Source organism: Anarrhichthys ocellatus, unplaced genomic scaffold (assembly GCF_004355925.1).
Source record: "Anarrhichthys ocellatus isolate YVR2014 unplaced genomic scaffold, GSC_Weel_1.0 scaffold4, whole genome shotgun sequence".
In the NCBI taxonomy this organism is placed as follows: domain Eukaryota; kingdom Metazoa; phylum Chordata; class Actinopteri; order Perciformes; family Anarhichadidae; genus Anarrhichthys; species Anarrhichthys ocellatus.
In genome coordinates this window covers 9,300,885-9,315,807 of record NW_022280034.1, presented here as the reverse complement: position 1 = coordinate 9,315,807, position 14,923 = coordinate 9,300,885, and the positions used below count along the sequence as shown (strand labels likewise).

General features: G+C 41.9%; 2 protein-coding genes across 3 annotated transcripts; both read right to left on the bottom strand.

Annotated features, from left to right (window-relative positions):
- Nucleotides 1-487: 487 nt before the first annotated feature.
- Nucleotides 488-11,254, bottom strand: LOC116381056 (transforming growth factor beta-1-induced transcript 1 protein). 2 transcript variants are annotated; one of them, XM_031842880.1, is made up of 12 exons: nt 9,769-11,254; nt 6,514-6,564; nt 6,012-6,160; nt 5,861-5,916; nt 5,366-5,502; nt 5,192-5,273; nt 4,876-4,960; nt 3,828-4,010; nt 3,534-3,707; nt 3,362-3,443; nt 2,683-2,831; nt 488-1,384 (listed from the first exon to the last, which is right to left on the bottom strand). In XM_031842880.1, the coding sequence occupies exons 1-12, from the start codon at nt 9,779-9,781 to the stop codon at nt 1,118-1,120; spliced, it is 1,428 nt and encodes a 475-aa protein (XP_031698740.1). In that variant the 5' UTR covers nt 9,782-11,254; the 3' UTR covers nt 488-1,117. The 2 variants fall into 2 exon arrangements, with proteins under 2 accessions (XP_031698740.1, XP_031698741.1); XM_031842881.1 differs by lacking the exon at nt 6,514-6,564.
- A 94-nt stretch (nt 11,255-11,348) lies between these two features.
- LOC116381068 (elongin-B) lies at nt 11,349-14,920 on the bottom strand. The gene is made up of 4 exons (XM_031842895.1): nt 14,837-14,920; nt 13,882-14,016; nt 13,595-13,703; nt 11,349-12,319 (listed from the first exon to the last, which is right to left on the bottom strand). Exons 1-4 carry the CDS (start codon nt 14,837-14,839, stop codon nt 12,207-12,209), a joined length of 360 nt encoding a protein of 119 aa, XP_031698755.1. The 5' UTR covers nt 14,840-14,920; the 3' UTR covers nt 11,349-12,206.
- Nucleotides 14,921-14,923: the final 3 nt, after the last annotated feature.

Sequence of the window (14,923 nt, the reverse complement as noted above, 5' to 3'; positions counted from 1 at the left end):
GACAAAATTAATTGAATTATCTGTGTCACTCCCGACAAATGAGAAAAAATCGTGAAAGGTTAACGAATATCTATCAATCAAATTCATTTCTACCTAATAACTGACCCACATTTTTTCTTCTGTTTATCAATCAACGTTAAAACTTGCATGATTGCTTTTACTTTCATCCACAACTGTAAAAAATAATGATATTTCTTCTCTGTTTTTGTGAGGCCGGAGAAGCATTTGAACTTCTTTGGACTTCGTATGAAAAGAAGAATATTTACATACTTGTACTTTTCTTTTTTAAACCTATTGTTCTTTCTTCACTTGTTATATGTCTGCTGACTCTTGACAGACATTATTTAGAAGTTTATGCATTTATGTTTATGCAAGTTTTCAGCTTTTACTTCCCACATAAAGGATGTGTAGAGTTGAAAAGTTGCTTGGTTTCATTTTCTCACATTTCACAGTTGATCCTTTGATTCACTCACCCATGAAACAGCACAACAATTGTGTTCTCCTTTATTTCATTCTTTGGAACTGTTTTTGGCAAATTGCATAGAGCAATAGTGAAAGTATAATGCAAAATATCTGCCATTAAACAGATGAGAGCTTACACAAAACATACAGCACGTAGCAGTCAGCATACAATGTGGAAATGCAATTGCAGTGGCACTTATACTTTTTGCAATATAAAGCAAATATATTAAAGGGGATTTTTTTTGCACAAGTCCTTCACTGAAACAATACATTTGCTCTTAATATACTGTTTCTTTTCTACCTTTGGCAAAATAATTCAATTTTCAATATTCAATTTGAATCAATACAATATGCATACATGACAAAATCATTTGGCATCATTTTGTATTCGTCTAACCAATGCTAGAATTGTATTTTACACTGCAAGTCAAAATGCATTCCACTTTTATGTGAAATAAACTGAAACTAATTGGGTTGGATGATTCTCTTTTTATTCCACTCGCCCTCTCAACTCTAATGTTCTTAAGACCAAGAAAGAGACCAGCTCCACCCTCATTCCCACAATAAAAAACTAACTAATTGAGAACTCAGAGTCATACAACTTCTTCACTTGGCGACCCAGAGGAGGAGGGGGAGGCAAAGTCCTGTTGTGTCCTCAACCAAAGAGTTTGATGAAGCAGGGGTGGCAGTAGGGCTTGTTCTCCTGCTCCTTGAAGCAGCCTTTGCTCAGGGGCTTCAGGCAGAAGTGACACACCAGGTGGTGGGGGTGGAATTTGGCCCCCATGGCGGTGACGCAGCGGCCCAGGATCGGCTGCTGGCAGGCCTGACACATGCTGCCACGGGACTGGTGGTAGTGGGCCTCACACAGCGGCTGACCCTCGTGTTCGAAGAAGCTGCCGTTGACGAAGGGGCTGTAGCACTCCTGAAGTAGAGAGAGAGGGAAAGAGACGCAGAGAGATTCAGGCACAGCAGAGGGACCTGACTCATGAAACTGTAATTAGACAGTTGCCTTGTGAAATTACAACTTTCTCATGACATAATCCAAACTTATTTTTAGTTTTTCAAAACTTTTTTTTTTGCATGGTACAGAGAGCAGGAACCCCCTGCTCACACAGTTACACGCATAATATCATCACAACCACAGTCTGATCTGTTGGTCACTGAGCAGCTTCCCCATAGCAGTTGTCAGTTAAGTGCCTTGATCAAGAAATGTCCCATTTTTCCCCAAAATTTTTTCGAAAGACGGACATCTTTCACATTGTATTTCTTCATTTACACAACTGTTCAAACATCTTTGTGAACTTAATTTCCCTACATTGGAAAATGGACTTTTACAAAACGCCTTTATAATCTTTCGACCACTCAAAGTGCTTTACACCCATTCACACACACATGCGTACACTGATGGTAGAGGCTGCCCTACAAGGGGCCAACCTGCCCATCAGGATTTAATGTAACCATTCACGCACACTCACACAGTCTTCTGGTTGAATATCTTGGAGGACAATTCAGCATTCTGACTGAAGGAGTCGGGGATTGAACCACCAATCTTCTCATATGTGAACGACCCGCTCCAGCTCCTGAGCCACAGCCGCCCCATTAAGGTCCAGTGCCCAGCTATGTAATTTATTCAACAGTAATTGACAAGATTCCTTTAATTATATTTCTGATTCCATAAATGTACTTTTAAATTAAATCAGCCTTAAATAACCTGAACATATGCAATATGTGTGTAGTCATAGAATGTAAACTCCTTTTTATATCATTATAAACCAGCCAAATTCCAATAAATATTACAGAAGACGACCTAATTGTCCTCAATAGTCTGCATTGGTCATTACCTCAGGATAAATGTAAAGCTACCCTGTGTTTTTTTACCTCTAGTAGCACTATGAGGCATTTTTTTACGATTGGGTCCCCGTTTTGTTTGTCTAATGCAAAATGCATGAGGACCACTGATAAAAAGGTGGTGGGAACACACTCAAAGAACGCCAGCAATGTGTCAACAATAGCAGTGAAGAAGACCTCTATCAAGTAAACATGGATGTAAACAACACTATTTTCAAAATGCTATAAAAAAAAAAAAAATCAGCTTTGCAAATGTTTAATGAGGAAGTAAATACACTCAACACATTTGTAAAACTCGAAGGATACAGATTGAATGTAAACATAACTTTCCTCACTGACCCGGTGTTCGAAACCCCACAGAGAAGCACTCACCCTACATACGAAGCACTGCGGGTGCCAGAGAGAGTTAAGCGCTGAGATGTAGTTTTCCAGGATGGGCTGGCTGCAGCCTTGACAGCGGGAAGCAAACAGAGTCAAGAAGCACTGCTGGCAGTACTGCTGCCCCTCACGGTCATGGAAACCTGCAGAAGATACAGTTTTACTCAGTTCAAGACGTCTCTTTGATAAATGTTTGATTAACTGGATGATGCTTGGCAAGAAAACACTGTATGAAACGTGACTCTGGTCTGTGGGACATTAATCTGTTTGTAATGGTTTAAGGTTTTACTGATGTGAGTTTTTAAAGGCTGATGGAATTTTTTGTTGTTGTCTCAAAGCTTGTTCTGCATTTAATTTGGCCATTTTCATGCCAAAGATTTAGTATTTCCCCTGAATCCTTGGCAGGGTAAAGATGCCTTTACAACAGAACATTAATTCTCCCTTGAAAACCAGACAAATTAAATGTTTTTAAGGGGGATAGCAGTTTGAAGCAATGCAACGCAGCCCGTGCAAACAGATTTGTAGCTATTACAAACTCTGGGACAGATTATAAACTTAAACAGAAGGTCATGCAGGGGCTTTTAGGGTTGTTTGTAAGTGCAACCCTGCTGAAGTTCATTGTTAACAGTTGTGTGTTGAACCCAGACAGGATGCAGTGTGTGCCTCCCATTACCTTCCTCTCCAAACGCCCGGCTGCACTTGACGCAGCAGAAACACTCTGGGTGCCAGTTCTTATCCAGAGCGGTGACCATTTTCTGAATGACGAGAGGAGTGAAAAGTTAAATGGCTTCAGGTGGGTAGGGGGATCAATTTAGGGTAAGCATGCACACAACCGAGTCCCTCACATTCAGAATGGGCTTGTTGCATTGCGCACAGTGAGGGGAGAAGAGGGTGAAGTAGTCCGACTCGCAGTACGGCCGCCCGTCCTTCTCAAAGAAATTGCGACTGCCTAACTCTGCCTCGCACTCAGTGCACACAAAGTGCTCCGGGTGCCAAACCTTCCCAAGAGCCGTTACCACCTGCAAGAGGACGCAGTCAAAACATGATTAATGAACACCATCCTTTGATGATTACAGTGACGGGAACTGGACACAAAGTCCTGCCCAACCTTGTGCTAAAAGCTTATTCTGATAACTCACCTGTCCTACGACTGGCTTTTGACAAGCCGAACAGTTTCCTTTGGAGGATGTTTGAACTCCTTGTCGGGTCAGGTCCGACTGAAGCAGCCCCAGCATGCTGTCCAATGAGCCGCCGGAGGAGGCCTGTGGTGGGGGGGTGGGCTGCTGTGGTGCTGTTACCACTGGATTGACAGGCACCGCTGGCTGGGAGAAGAGAAAGCAAAATGATGGATGGCACATCTGTCCTTGGTTTGAAATGTATTGCCATAAGAGACTGACTGTAAGGCTTTTAAACATCCAGATATGAGGCTGTCTGAGGCACAGAAAAACATTGTAGAAGTAGCAGAAATATCAACTCCTCCACTGATAGTTGTCTCAACTGATGGGAATGTATTTCAACCCCATTACAGGTTGCATTTTGTGAGAGAAATGGCCCTGGTCATATACACACATTTATGAGAGAAATATCATTGTTTTTTGCTGCTGGTGGTCAAGAACAAAAGTATACAATTAAATTGGCTAAACCGGGTAGGTATCAACATGTTGTAACCTACTGCGAATCAAAACTTGGTGATAACAGTAAAGAGTGTCCAATGGAGAAATGCTCCTTTTTAAATCTCACTGTTACCTCATGCTCACACTTGTTTATAACTCACAGCTGGACTGCACACTGGAACCAAACAAACATTTGCTCACATGCTAGCACACAGACACACTGAAGAAGGAGAATGACGGGATTATGTACCATACCAAAAGTAGAACTCTGACTTTCAACTATCTGAAGATATTTCTGAGGCTGGAAAATATCTCCACCGAGACTAATTTCTATCCTCGGGCTCTATCTGGTGACTGATTTATACCAGGAGGCATGTGCCAGGCCGCACAGTAATAGTGAAGTCATCATGAAGTCAAGTGAACTTCTTCATGAACCCACCATGAATCAGCATGAGCTGTGTTAAAGCCTGAAACAGCTGGGAATGATGGAAGAAAAAAAACCAGCATGCTCTTGCGGTCACATTTCGAAGAAAATTGATTTTGGTCATTTTTGTGGTGTTGTGTGGACTCTTACTGTGCTCTGGACTCTGAAGTCTGACAGAGAAGCCATCAGTTTGTCCAATTCCAGTGTGGCTGATGTTGCTGAAGGCTTCGCAGAGCTAGAACAAAAAAGACAATTGTTTGAATTAACCCCCCAATTACACAATTTCATCAGATTTTACTTGTATACTGCCCACAATTTATCAGAGTGTGACTTTGTGAACATTGCTGACAAAATGTTGATGGCTGTTAATGTGCAACTATTTCAACAAGAAACTCTTTGCATTCACTAGAATTGCAGTGAACTCTGGCGATTCTTTAGATTTGACTAAATTGAATCGTTTTGGTACCTGGGGGAGGAGCTCGTGACCTTATCCTTGATCTTGTCCCTCTCATCTTTCTTAGAAGAAGGGAACTGGGCCAGGATCTCATCTGATGACAAAAACAAGGTCATACATAAGAAAAGATTCACCTCAGAGTTAAGCACGGGGACATAAAACACACACACACACACACACACTAACCTGTGATGTTAAACTGGGTGGCATTCAGCTCCTGTAATAGATGGTCCAGTTCACTCAGACCTCCTCCCAGCAGCGAGGAGGAGGAGAAGGCCGGCGGAGGATCTGTTGTGCGTGGAGAGCGCGGTTTACACACTGTGCTGTAAGAGAGGCAAAACGGGCGGTGTCCCAAATTAACACAGATCCTGAAACCTCCCGTCACTAATGTGGTTGGCTTCTTCATGGTCACTTGTCAAGACTCATAGGTGACTCTTGAAGTTTGTCCATTCGGAAATGACTCATGTATATACTCTCATCTGTCCGTAGCAGTGCTTTAAAACACACTCTTTGCCGAAAATGTATAATTTGTAATCAACATTTTTTTTGTGTGTTTTTAATGTAGTCACTTCCTCTCTGATGTAAGATCTGAAGAACTTATATTCACAGAAATCTGCAGTGTATGGACATTTTTTAAAATAGTATATTCTTGATTACACCGTGTAAAACAGAGGGCGTTACCTGTATAATTTGTCTGGGTTGGAGTTCTGCGAAGATTTCATTGCAGCAGAAACCGTCTGAGAGACAAACCAGAAGTGGAAAATCAGAGTGGAAACAGAATCTGCAGTAAAAAAAAATGAAACGAATCCCTCCCTGTTAGCTAGTGGTCTACCTGCTGTGGGGTGTAGGCGGGCGGCGGCGGGCGGGTTTGGGTGGACTCTTTGGGTTCAGGGTCAGCATTTTGTGGAGGGTCAGAGGTGAGCAGGACGGGACACCGAGCCAGAGGAGAGCCGGTGTTCTCCAGATCAGCAAGGAGGGCGTCTGCAAGGGAGGTTTAAGGAAAAGAAACTGATCCAACAGCACGAATGCGATGAAATTCTGGTTAGATTTACAATTCAATTTAGCTTCAGATTGGATGGTGATGAAAATGAAAGACACTTAACGACCCCATGACGTATCTTTTTATCTTTATGATGTCCATGATAGTGTTATCAGTTTGTTTATACACCATGAAAGGGAAATAAAAAGAGATATGAATTAAGAAATGGATTTTAAAAAAGCATGCAGTACAGGTGGAGACGAAAACACACACTGGATGTTAGACAGATCATATGAAGTCATGTAAATGCCAGACACAATGAAACATGCAAACACATGCACAGGCAGTTACGTACCAAACACAACAATACGCGGACTGAGAGGGTAGTTAGGTGGCTCAGGCACTCCTAAGGAGAGACAGACAGCCTGTGTGACCAATAATACAGCAGCAGCATATCAGCCCAAAGGTCAGACACGACACGGAGGACAACGAGCGTCCTCAGACACCAATCAGTCCGAGGACCAGACAGTCAAGACGTTTGCACAACCCAGAGATAATCCATCGACACAGCGGAGGTATTAGAGGGCACGCAAACTTATCCAAGACATGCCAGCATTGAAAGGAAGCAGAGGAGGAAGAGTGTTTAGCAACTGATATCTAAATCCACTCCACCCCCATCTCACTCGCTGCAAGTGGAAGCTGTCCAGAAACTTGCTCAAAGGTTAGTCGCTGCAGTTAGTGCTGACAAGTCCATGTACGCGCGACTTCAGGCCAAAGTTTGTTTTAAAAAAAAAAAAAAAAAAAGTGTGTTGAACATGAGTAATTACAAACTCTGAGTTGTAGACAGGAGGCTGCTGTTTTGACAAGATTTAATTTCACTGTTTTTACCGGGTTCACACAGACTTAAAGGGACAGTTCACCCCAAAATCAAAAACACCTTTCCCTTTACCTGTTGCGCTATTTATCTAGATTGCTTCCACAGACCAAAAACCATAAACAAGAGCAGGAACCATAGTTCCTACATGAAACTGCTCAGAACAAGGTCTGTGGATTATCTTGAGTCATGATTTCTGGAATAAATACATTGATGTTGAGGTTTTCTAATGTATTTTCTTTTTTGGGTGCTTTGAGCACCACAAGCGAAGTGCCATACAATTCCATTATATTGGAGAGAAGGCAGACATCTCTACGGCCAATATCTCCAGCACTCGGTAACTCGCACCAAAACAATCTAGTTTGATAAATAGCATTACAGGTAAGAGGGAAAAAACTTTTTTGCATGATACACCCCCACAGCCCTATCAGATGAGCTGCAGCATCCCTCAATCAGCACCCTTCATGTTAAAATGTGTTTATTTCTATATTAAAGGGGGTATGTGACTAGGGACAGAAATTATCTTTAAATAGACATCTAAAGTGATACAATATAATTGGCTCATGCACATACTGTATATGTAACACCAGTTAAATTACTTTGACAACAATATTCCAGACACATGTGCTGAGTGTAATAAGGACCCTGTATTGCATTTGGGAATGCAAGAAAATAATGGCATTTTGAAAAGAAGTAAAACATGATCTTTATGGTGGTGTGCCCCCTTAAAAAAACGCAACAGCGGATGCTGTTTGCATACATTTTAATAAATACAAAACCTTGAATTGTTGATGTTTAGGTTTGGTCTCATTAGTAGCTTTGCACACCACTACCAGTTGGAGTAAAATAAGTTGAATGCTTCAACCATTTAATCCGTCACGTTTTTTAAATCGATTTTGACCTCTCTGCTTGCTTGTAAACACACTCCCAACTGCATGTTGTAGTGTTAACACTGACTCAGGTTGTGTAATTGAATTATCATAGCTGGTATTTTATCGGTTATTAACATACAATAAATACACATCTTAGGAATTGCAGAAGTACCCTCTGGCTGGGAATCACTGGTACTGGTAGACACTTTTAAGAAAAGAATCAGGCATAAAACCAGGTACCCGAGCAGACGCACATGGTTATAGTTAGAGCTTTCAGGTGCTGTCCCTTGTTAAAAAGCTTTAACTATAACCCTGTGCTGAAGACCTCATCACTCCGTATACACCCGTTAACTTTGCTTTGGTTTGTTTTGGTAACGGCAGATCAACCAAATGTCTTTGGTGATCAGTCACGTGACACGATGGACAGAACCAACTTAACCCGCATTAGTTCAACCCTGAGGTCACTTCTGCCACAGATGATTCACACTTCTGGTACGACCATGTGGTGAGAAGCTTGCGCATGTACTACTGGCCCTCCGCGCTGCTGTGTCTCTCTCTCTCTCTCTCTCTCTCTCTCTCTCTCACACACACACACACACACACACACTTTTACAGACTGGTCTGCTCATATAAGGAGCTGAACTTCTCTCAATGGGAATCGTGACCATATTTAGAGCGGCCTGCCGACTTGTTTGTCTTGGCCAACGGCCTCTCTAACAAGTGGTCTCTCTCACAGAAAAGCCTCGCCAGATCCAAAGCCTAAAACACGCAACATTATTAGACAACAGCATAAACAGAGTGTCCCGAACATGGCCACCGCCTGACTAATGCTCACCCAGTCACCCAGTAACTCTGGGTCTCTCTCTCTAGTGTGCAATCGGATCCAGATGTGCCCAGATGTGCTTGGTTACATCTTAGCCATTCCTTCCAGAATTGCTTGTAAAGCATAAATCCCCTAATTCTGAAGTGGACGAAAGTTCATGAGAAAGCAAATGGGCAGCTGAGGCCGAAAGGGCCTTTCTTTTTTCATTGAAATCTGTGGCTTTTTTTTTTGTGTTTTTTTTTGAAATAGCAGCGTGGCCCTGGGCTATTTCAGGGCCTTTCCGACACACAAAGAGGGAGCTTCTCATAATGTTGTTTTGAGAAAAAGAGAAGGAATCTTCTTCTGACATGTTCATCAATAGAAAAAGACAGAAGCAGTCACGCTCCCAGACGCTGGCCACAACCCTCTTTGATGTATTCAAAATGGAATACTCTGTTGAGCATTATGTGGCTTCTCTCCATCCCTGACCTGCTTATATGAATGGATGGGAAAGCCCGCCGTGGATCCCTTTTAATCTAATTTACAAAGAATTTATTGAATTTGCAGGGCATGCACAAAGCACTCAGTGTCGGGCAGAAGGAGTAATGTAGTACCAGTTCTTGTGGTACCTGTGGGAGTATGTGTGCATGTGTGGCCTGTTTGCTTGAAAAGGTAAATTCTGCAACAACAACAAAAATACTTTTTTAAATCTCAAGAGGACGGGAGCACACTGTAGAGAGAATTACTGTGAACAGGACAATATCATGAGATAAGGAGGAACAATGTTTTGACATAGAAGTTGTGTATTTATATTTCAGGATGTATAGCTTTTCTCTACCTTAAGATATTATGGGAGCCAATAAAATCCCCCTTTATCATTACAGCCCAGTACATGTCCTTGTGGACAAAAAAGGAAATTCTACTCCACTGAGACTGCCAGAATGAACAGACCTTATTTCCTCTGTTTGGGCCAGAGACTGTGAGGTCTGGGCACACCACCCCTTCCCAGAGATCCCCTGAAGATATCTCAACATGTAGCAGAAGAACAGCACCGATACTTACCCAAATCGTCCATGGTGTGATTTCAGCCGAGTGTTTTCCTCTTCGTGTGACACAATACGGACGCGGACAGCATTAATAAGTAGTGATGGAAGCGTATCAAAGCCCGCAACAGAGACTAGTCTCGGCGCTATTGTCTGTGCGTCGGTCCTGAATAACTTCTTGGACACCGTTATCCGCCAAGAGAGGAGGAGGAGGAGGAGAATGAGGAGGGCGTCCCGTTTCTTTTTTTTTTCCTACACGACTCTCTTCCTGTTTAATGCCTACCAGGACCTCAGACTGGAAGAAGGCGTAGTTAAATAAATGTGGTTTACAAACCCCGCATTCCCCGGACACGCGACGTCATCCTGGACATTCCTAGTCCATATTTGGGAGAGAAAATTAAGGATTTAGTGGCGACGCGAGCTGCACAAACTGTGGCTCGACGCCCCGCTGCGACGATGTAAACTGCTACATAAGAAAGTATTGGACGATGCACTTACTGTCCTTCACAGCAGGATAAACACTTAATGGGCGGCGCCCCCCTCTTCTTCAAGAAGGAGCTTGTAAATGCTTGTATTTGGAAATGCTCATGTAGGCTTTACCTTTTCTACTTTGTCTTTTAAATATAGTATTTTATACCGGCCCCGTAGAGAGGATCAAGATAAATATTAGTCTACATCTAAGAAATCATCAGACCATTTAGAAGAAGAGACACGTAAATCTGTAATTAAAAAAAAAATAGATTGTGCCTTTTTACACATAACACACACGAGGGAATTACTTTATGGCCAGTATGAACAACCAAGTAAAAAAGAATCAATGTGAGGGTGTGTGCATCTTTTAAGAAATACATGAAGAAAAAGGAAGTATCCCCTAAACTGTTTTGGGGCTCTTGTTGCCTCTCAAGTTCCCATCAATTATATAACACACTGCACAAGGCAGATGGCAGCAGCTTCATTAGATTCTGCAGAGATCCATAAACCTCTCTGATAATGGATTCCTCCCCAGGTTTGCTGTAGGCCATGTTAGTTTGGCCTACATGTCATTTGTTGAAACTGAATTTAGGAAAATGCACCATGTGAGCACAATATAAGGTGATAAATATGTTAGAACTACATTCTGACATAGTGCCTACATTTGAATACACAACATGGTGGCGGTGCAAAGTCCCACACAAATTTGCAAGTAATGTGAATACCAAAAAGCAACTGCTACAGTGGAGCTGAGACTTTTGGGAACCCTAGAGGTCTGGAGAGAGTCTTTTTCACTGAAGACTTTTTGAAGTCACACAAAAGCACAGGTGTAAATAATGAAATCCACAACAGCTGAATTTCACTTAGCAGCTTCAGTTTCAGGGTCCTGGTGCTGTGCATGCTGACTCACTGTCACCCCTTATTTGGACACTTAAATAGAACAGAGCCATTGTAATTACTGTGTGTCTCCTACGATGTCCCTGCTCAGAATGTCTGCTGTGATTAAGGCCTACGGTAGCTACAGCCCTTCAACAGACCGCTTACATTCCGTCATCTTCCTTAAATGTTGACGTAAGCTTGCATTTAAAATAAAATTTAAAAAAAATCAGCCAGCAGTGTAAAAAACAAAACAGGAAAAACTTTTAATTATGCAAGCTCACAGTTACAGGCAATGTTTGTGTGATTTAGGTGCCACATTGAAGTTGGGGACATGTGGTGATTAAGTGTTAACGCCAGTAAACCCTCCTCCTGTGTATACAGTGTGCCACAGACAGAATATCCTTTGACCAAAAAAAAAAAATCCCTCTGTTGTCCAAGAGGCCTTTGGTCTCAGTGCATGAAACATACAACAAAGAACGGACAAGTAGAACATACTGAAAAAAACAAAAATGATGACACGAAACTACACAGAATTATTATAAAGACTTTCTTTCCTGGTATGAAATCAAATCAGAAACGTACAACAAAACTGGGAGAATCACACCAAGGAAACAGTATCAGTTCACGGTTTATCTTTAAAGCCTTTGTTTTGAATTTTCTTCATGCAGTTTGCCGATTCAGACGCCCGACTCCTTACCTATGCATGTTACTTCTAGAGCACTGTGACACACAACTACGCTTTCACCTTTTCCAAAATATTAATGACAATAATTATAATAACTCACGCACGATCATACTTTCCAAACCAACATATTCACTCAAGAAGTTTTAGCCAGTTGGTGCTTAAGAGCAAAGTCAAGGAGCAGAACCGCTTGTGATGTGGAAACTACAAAGAGTTTTAAAAAAAAAAAACAATGATTTGTGAAGCAAATTGGGGGAGATGCTGGGATGATAGCATGAAGGTAACATGGATAGGCTTGGTTACCTAGAATGTCCCCCATCCGTCAACTGAAATTATATTACATTATCCTCCACCCTGCTACTTCTCCACTGCAGTTAATCCACACACACCCACTTCCATCCATTGCTCGTTTCCTCTCCCTGTTATCACTGCACAGCCTGTTCGTTGGCAGTGCTACCGGAGTCCTGAGGCTTCATCACATCCGGGAGTTCTGGGGGGCTGGAGAAGGCCTCGACGTGGAGCTGTTCGAACATCTCATCTGAAAGGGCAGAGGACACAAGGAAACATCAGCTCCATCAAGACAGCAGAGTAGCATGTGGCTATAGCCATTGACTGTGGCATGTCTTTCTAGGTGGATGTTCCTAAACTGGAAAGTAAGAACTACTGTGGTTAATGTTTTATAATCAAAGTGTTTGGTCACATGCAAACTAGTGCATCTCCTCTCTGGAAGTAGTGAGAATCACAAGATCATTTTTGGTATATCCACAATAGAATCAAATTGACTTTATAAAGTCTGGACAGTGAAAAAATCCACATGGGATACAATTCTTGTGAATCATATTCAGACTGCATTCATAGACAGTTTTTAGTTTAATTAAAAAATAATCTCTAGAGACACTTCTCAGGCTCAAATCAAATATTTAATGTACATTGTGATGAAGAATTACCGTAAAACCAAAATAGCCATGGCTTAGTGATGGAAAAGAGACCATCACAGTTAGCTTTTAAATTATTATAAACAATTTACATATATAAAGATTTTTTTTTTTAACCTTTATAATTCAATAGATAGACTGGAGAGGGGGATAGAGAGGGGACGACATGGGGCCAGAATCAGATTTGAACACAGGCCGCTGTGGTGAGGACTCAGCCGTGGTACAGGGGACGCTGGCTCTACAACGTGAGCTACGTCGGTGGCCCTACATTGTGCATTTTACTGAAAATGCATAAAAACTAGCGATGTTAATATCACTGTCTTGTCTGCATTGGATTTGTCCCTGTGGGACTTTTGAACACTGCTGCATAATCCTAAACGTGCTCTCTCACTGCAAGAGCATGAATGGGTTACAGTAGTTGATAATCACAGTAATCTACTGACATACATACTGTGCAGCACCCAATTACAGACCTTGGGAGCCTAAATGAGATTGATGCAGATTAACTTGCACAAAGCGCAAATTATCACGCAAATGTATTACTGACATTCAACTAAACTGAACAAGTAAGACAAGACTTCTAGATTGAAAAGCTGAGTTCCATTGAGAAGAAGCAGAAAGACAGGAAATCACCCAAATATGAGGAACTAGAATTACTGCCTGGCAGCATATTTCTAAATCTAATCAGTTTATCAATTAGTGAAGGTGGACGTTTGTGCCAAACTTAAACTATTTCCTTCTAGGTGTTCCCGAGATATTAGACCGATAGACGGACAAACCGAAAACATATTGCCTCCGGCCACGGCTGTCCCCGAAACTGAGGCATGAAAAAAAGAATTATCATCCCCAATTCTTAGAAGCACATAAATATAACGTACCATTTACACGGAAGGCCAGACCAACTGTAGCTGGAGCTTGAGGTCTGGCAGTCTGGTTGGTGAATCCACAGTCTCCAAGAGTTTTGCTGTCCTCTAGCGACTGGTCATCCTGTGGGACAAAAGTTAAAATGTATACATCGAGTGTGAGATATTCCAATGAATGTTTAAGTCACCTTTTGGAAAGACAAGTTACATGCCACTACCATCACCCAGACACAACTGTGATGCTGTCAGATATGCGGCTGGACTTAATTAGGTATCACTGGCATACTTGTCCCTAAACTCACTTTGTACAGCCTCTGGTCTTCAGGTGGTCTCTTCAGAATTCCTTCAACAATACGCTTCAGCTCATACACAGTGGTAGACTCCTTGGCATCTGTGAAGATTGTTGTCTTGTGACGCCGGATCATTAAGAACACGTCCTAAAGGGAAAGTGGGGGATAGAAATATATGATTTAAAAACTGTGTTAAAGGCATTTCGAAGATGAGGGTTTGAAATTGGTGCTAAAAATGTTTAGAATGGCACCAAAAAGTAGGCCTTTAGAGGAATCTGTGGGTCCTCTAACCACTTTCTATTCAATAAAACTTCTCAGGAGGCCATGTAAGTCGTGATAAGTGTCCACATGGCATATTATTACACACTACTGAACTGTATGTAACGTTAGACTAAGCTAGTATAGTTGGCGAACCCTTTAAAAGAAATTCAAGTCTTGGTTGATATGCTAATGTGTCAGGCAGGTTATTTTTCGGATACAGAGGTAGTAACACTACTGACAATTCGTTGATTCATGAGCTAACGTTACCAACAATCAACGAACAGTGCATTTAGCTCCGAGCTAACGCAACATTAGCCTCGAGATGTTTGAAAGTGAAACAGTTAAATGACTAGACACTGTACTGTAGGTCTGACAATGACAGTAAACGCTCGGCTGTTTAGACCGGCCTGACTGGGTTAGCTGGCTAACATTACTTCCAAGGTTAGCCAAGCTAAGATAAGTTACCTCGCGAACTAGATACAACTCTCGTTATAGCTAGCGGTAGATGAGAAGGCGAAGCTAACGTAGCAAGCCTAGCATTGTTAGCTTGCTAGCAAAAACAAACGGAAATAAACATGACCACTACCGTCGGTATCGTTTGTTACTATACGCGCTAATGCTTTTAAACAAAGCGCTGAACGTGTATTCAGTGTTTGTATCTAGGCATCAATCTAAAAAAAACGACCGATAATAATAATAAAGTTACCATTTCAAGTGCTCAGCTAGCTAGCCAGTTGCGCCAGCCCTGTGTTTGTGCAGCACAACCCCAGACTGCACCGCTTGCGGAAATTGC

What these genes read in the sequence shown, in the direction of transcription:
- LOC116381056 (XM_031842880.1), bottom strand. An exon ending in AAAAGCCAGTCGTAGGACAG is followed by an intron (nt 3,708 to 3,827) that starts GTGAGTTATCAG and finishes GTCCTCTTGCAG; the next exon opens with GTGGTAACGGCTCTTGGGAA. An exon ending in CGCAGTGCTTCGTATGTAGG is followed by an intron (nt 1,385 to 2,682) that starts GTGAGTGCTTCT and finishes TCTCTACTTCAG; the next exon opens with GAGTGCTACAGCCCCTTCGT.
- LOC116381068 (XM_031842895.1), bottom strand. An exon ending in AAGACCAGAGGCTGTACAAA is followed by an intron (nt 13,704 to 13,881) that starts GTGAGTTTAGGG and finishes TTTGTCCCACAG; the next exon opens with GATGACCAGTCGCTAGAGGA. An exon ending in TCTGGCCTTCCGTGTAAATG is followed by an intron (nt 12,320 to 13,594) that starts GTACGTTATATT and finishes CTGCCCTTTCAG; the next exon opens with ATGAGATGTTCGAACAGCTC.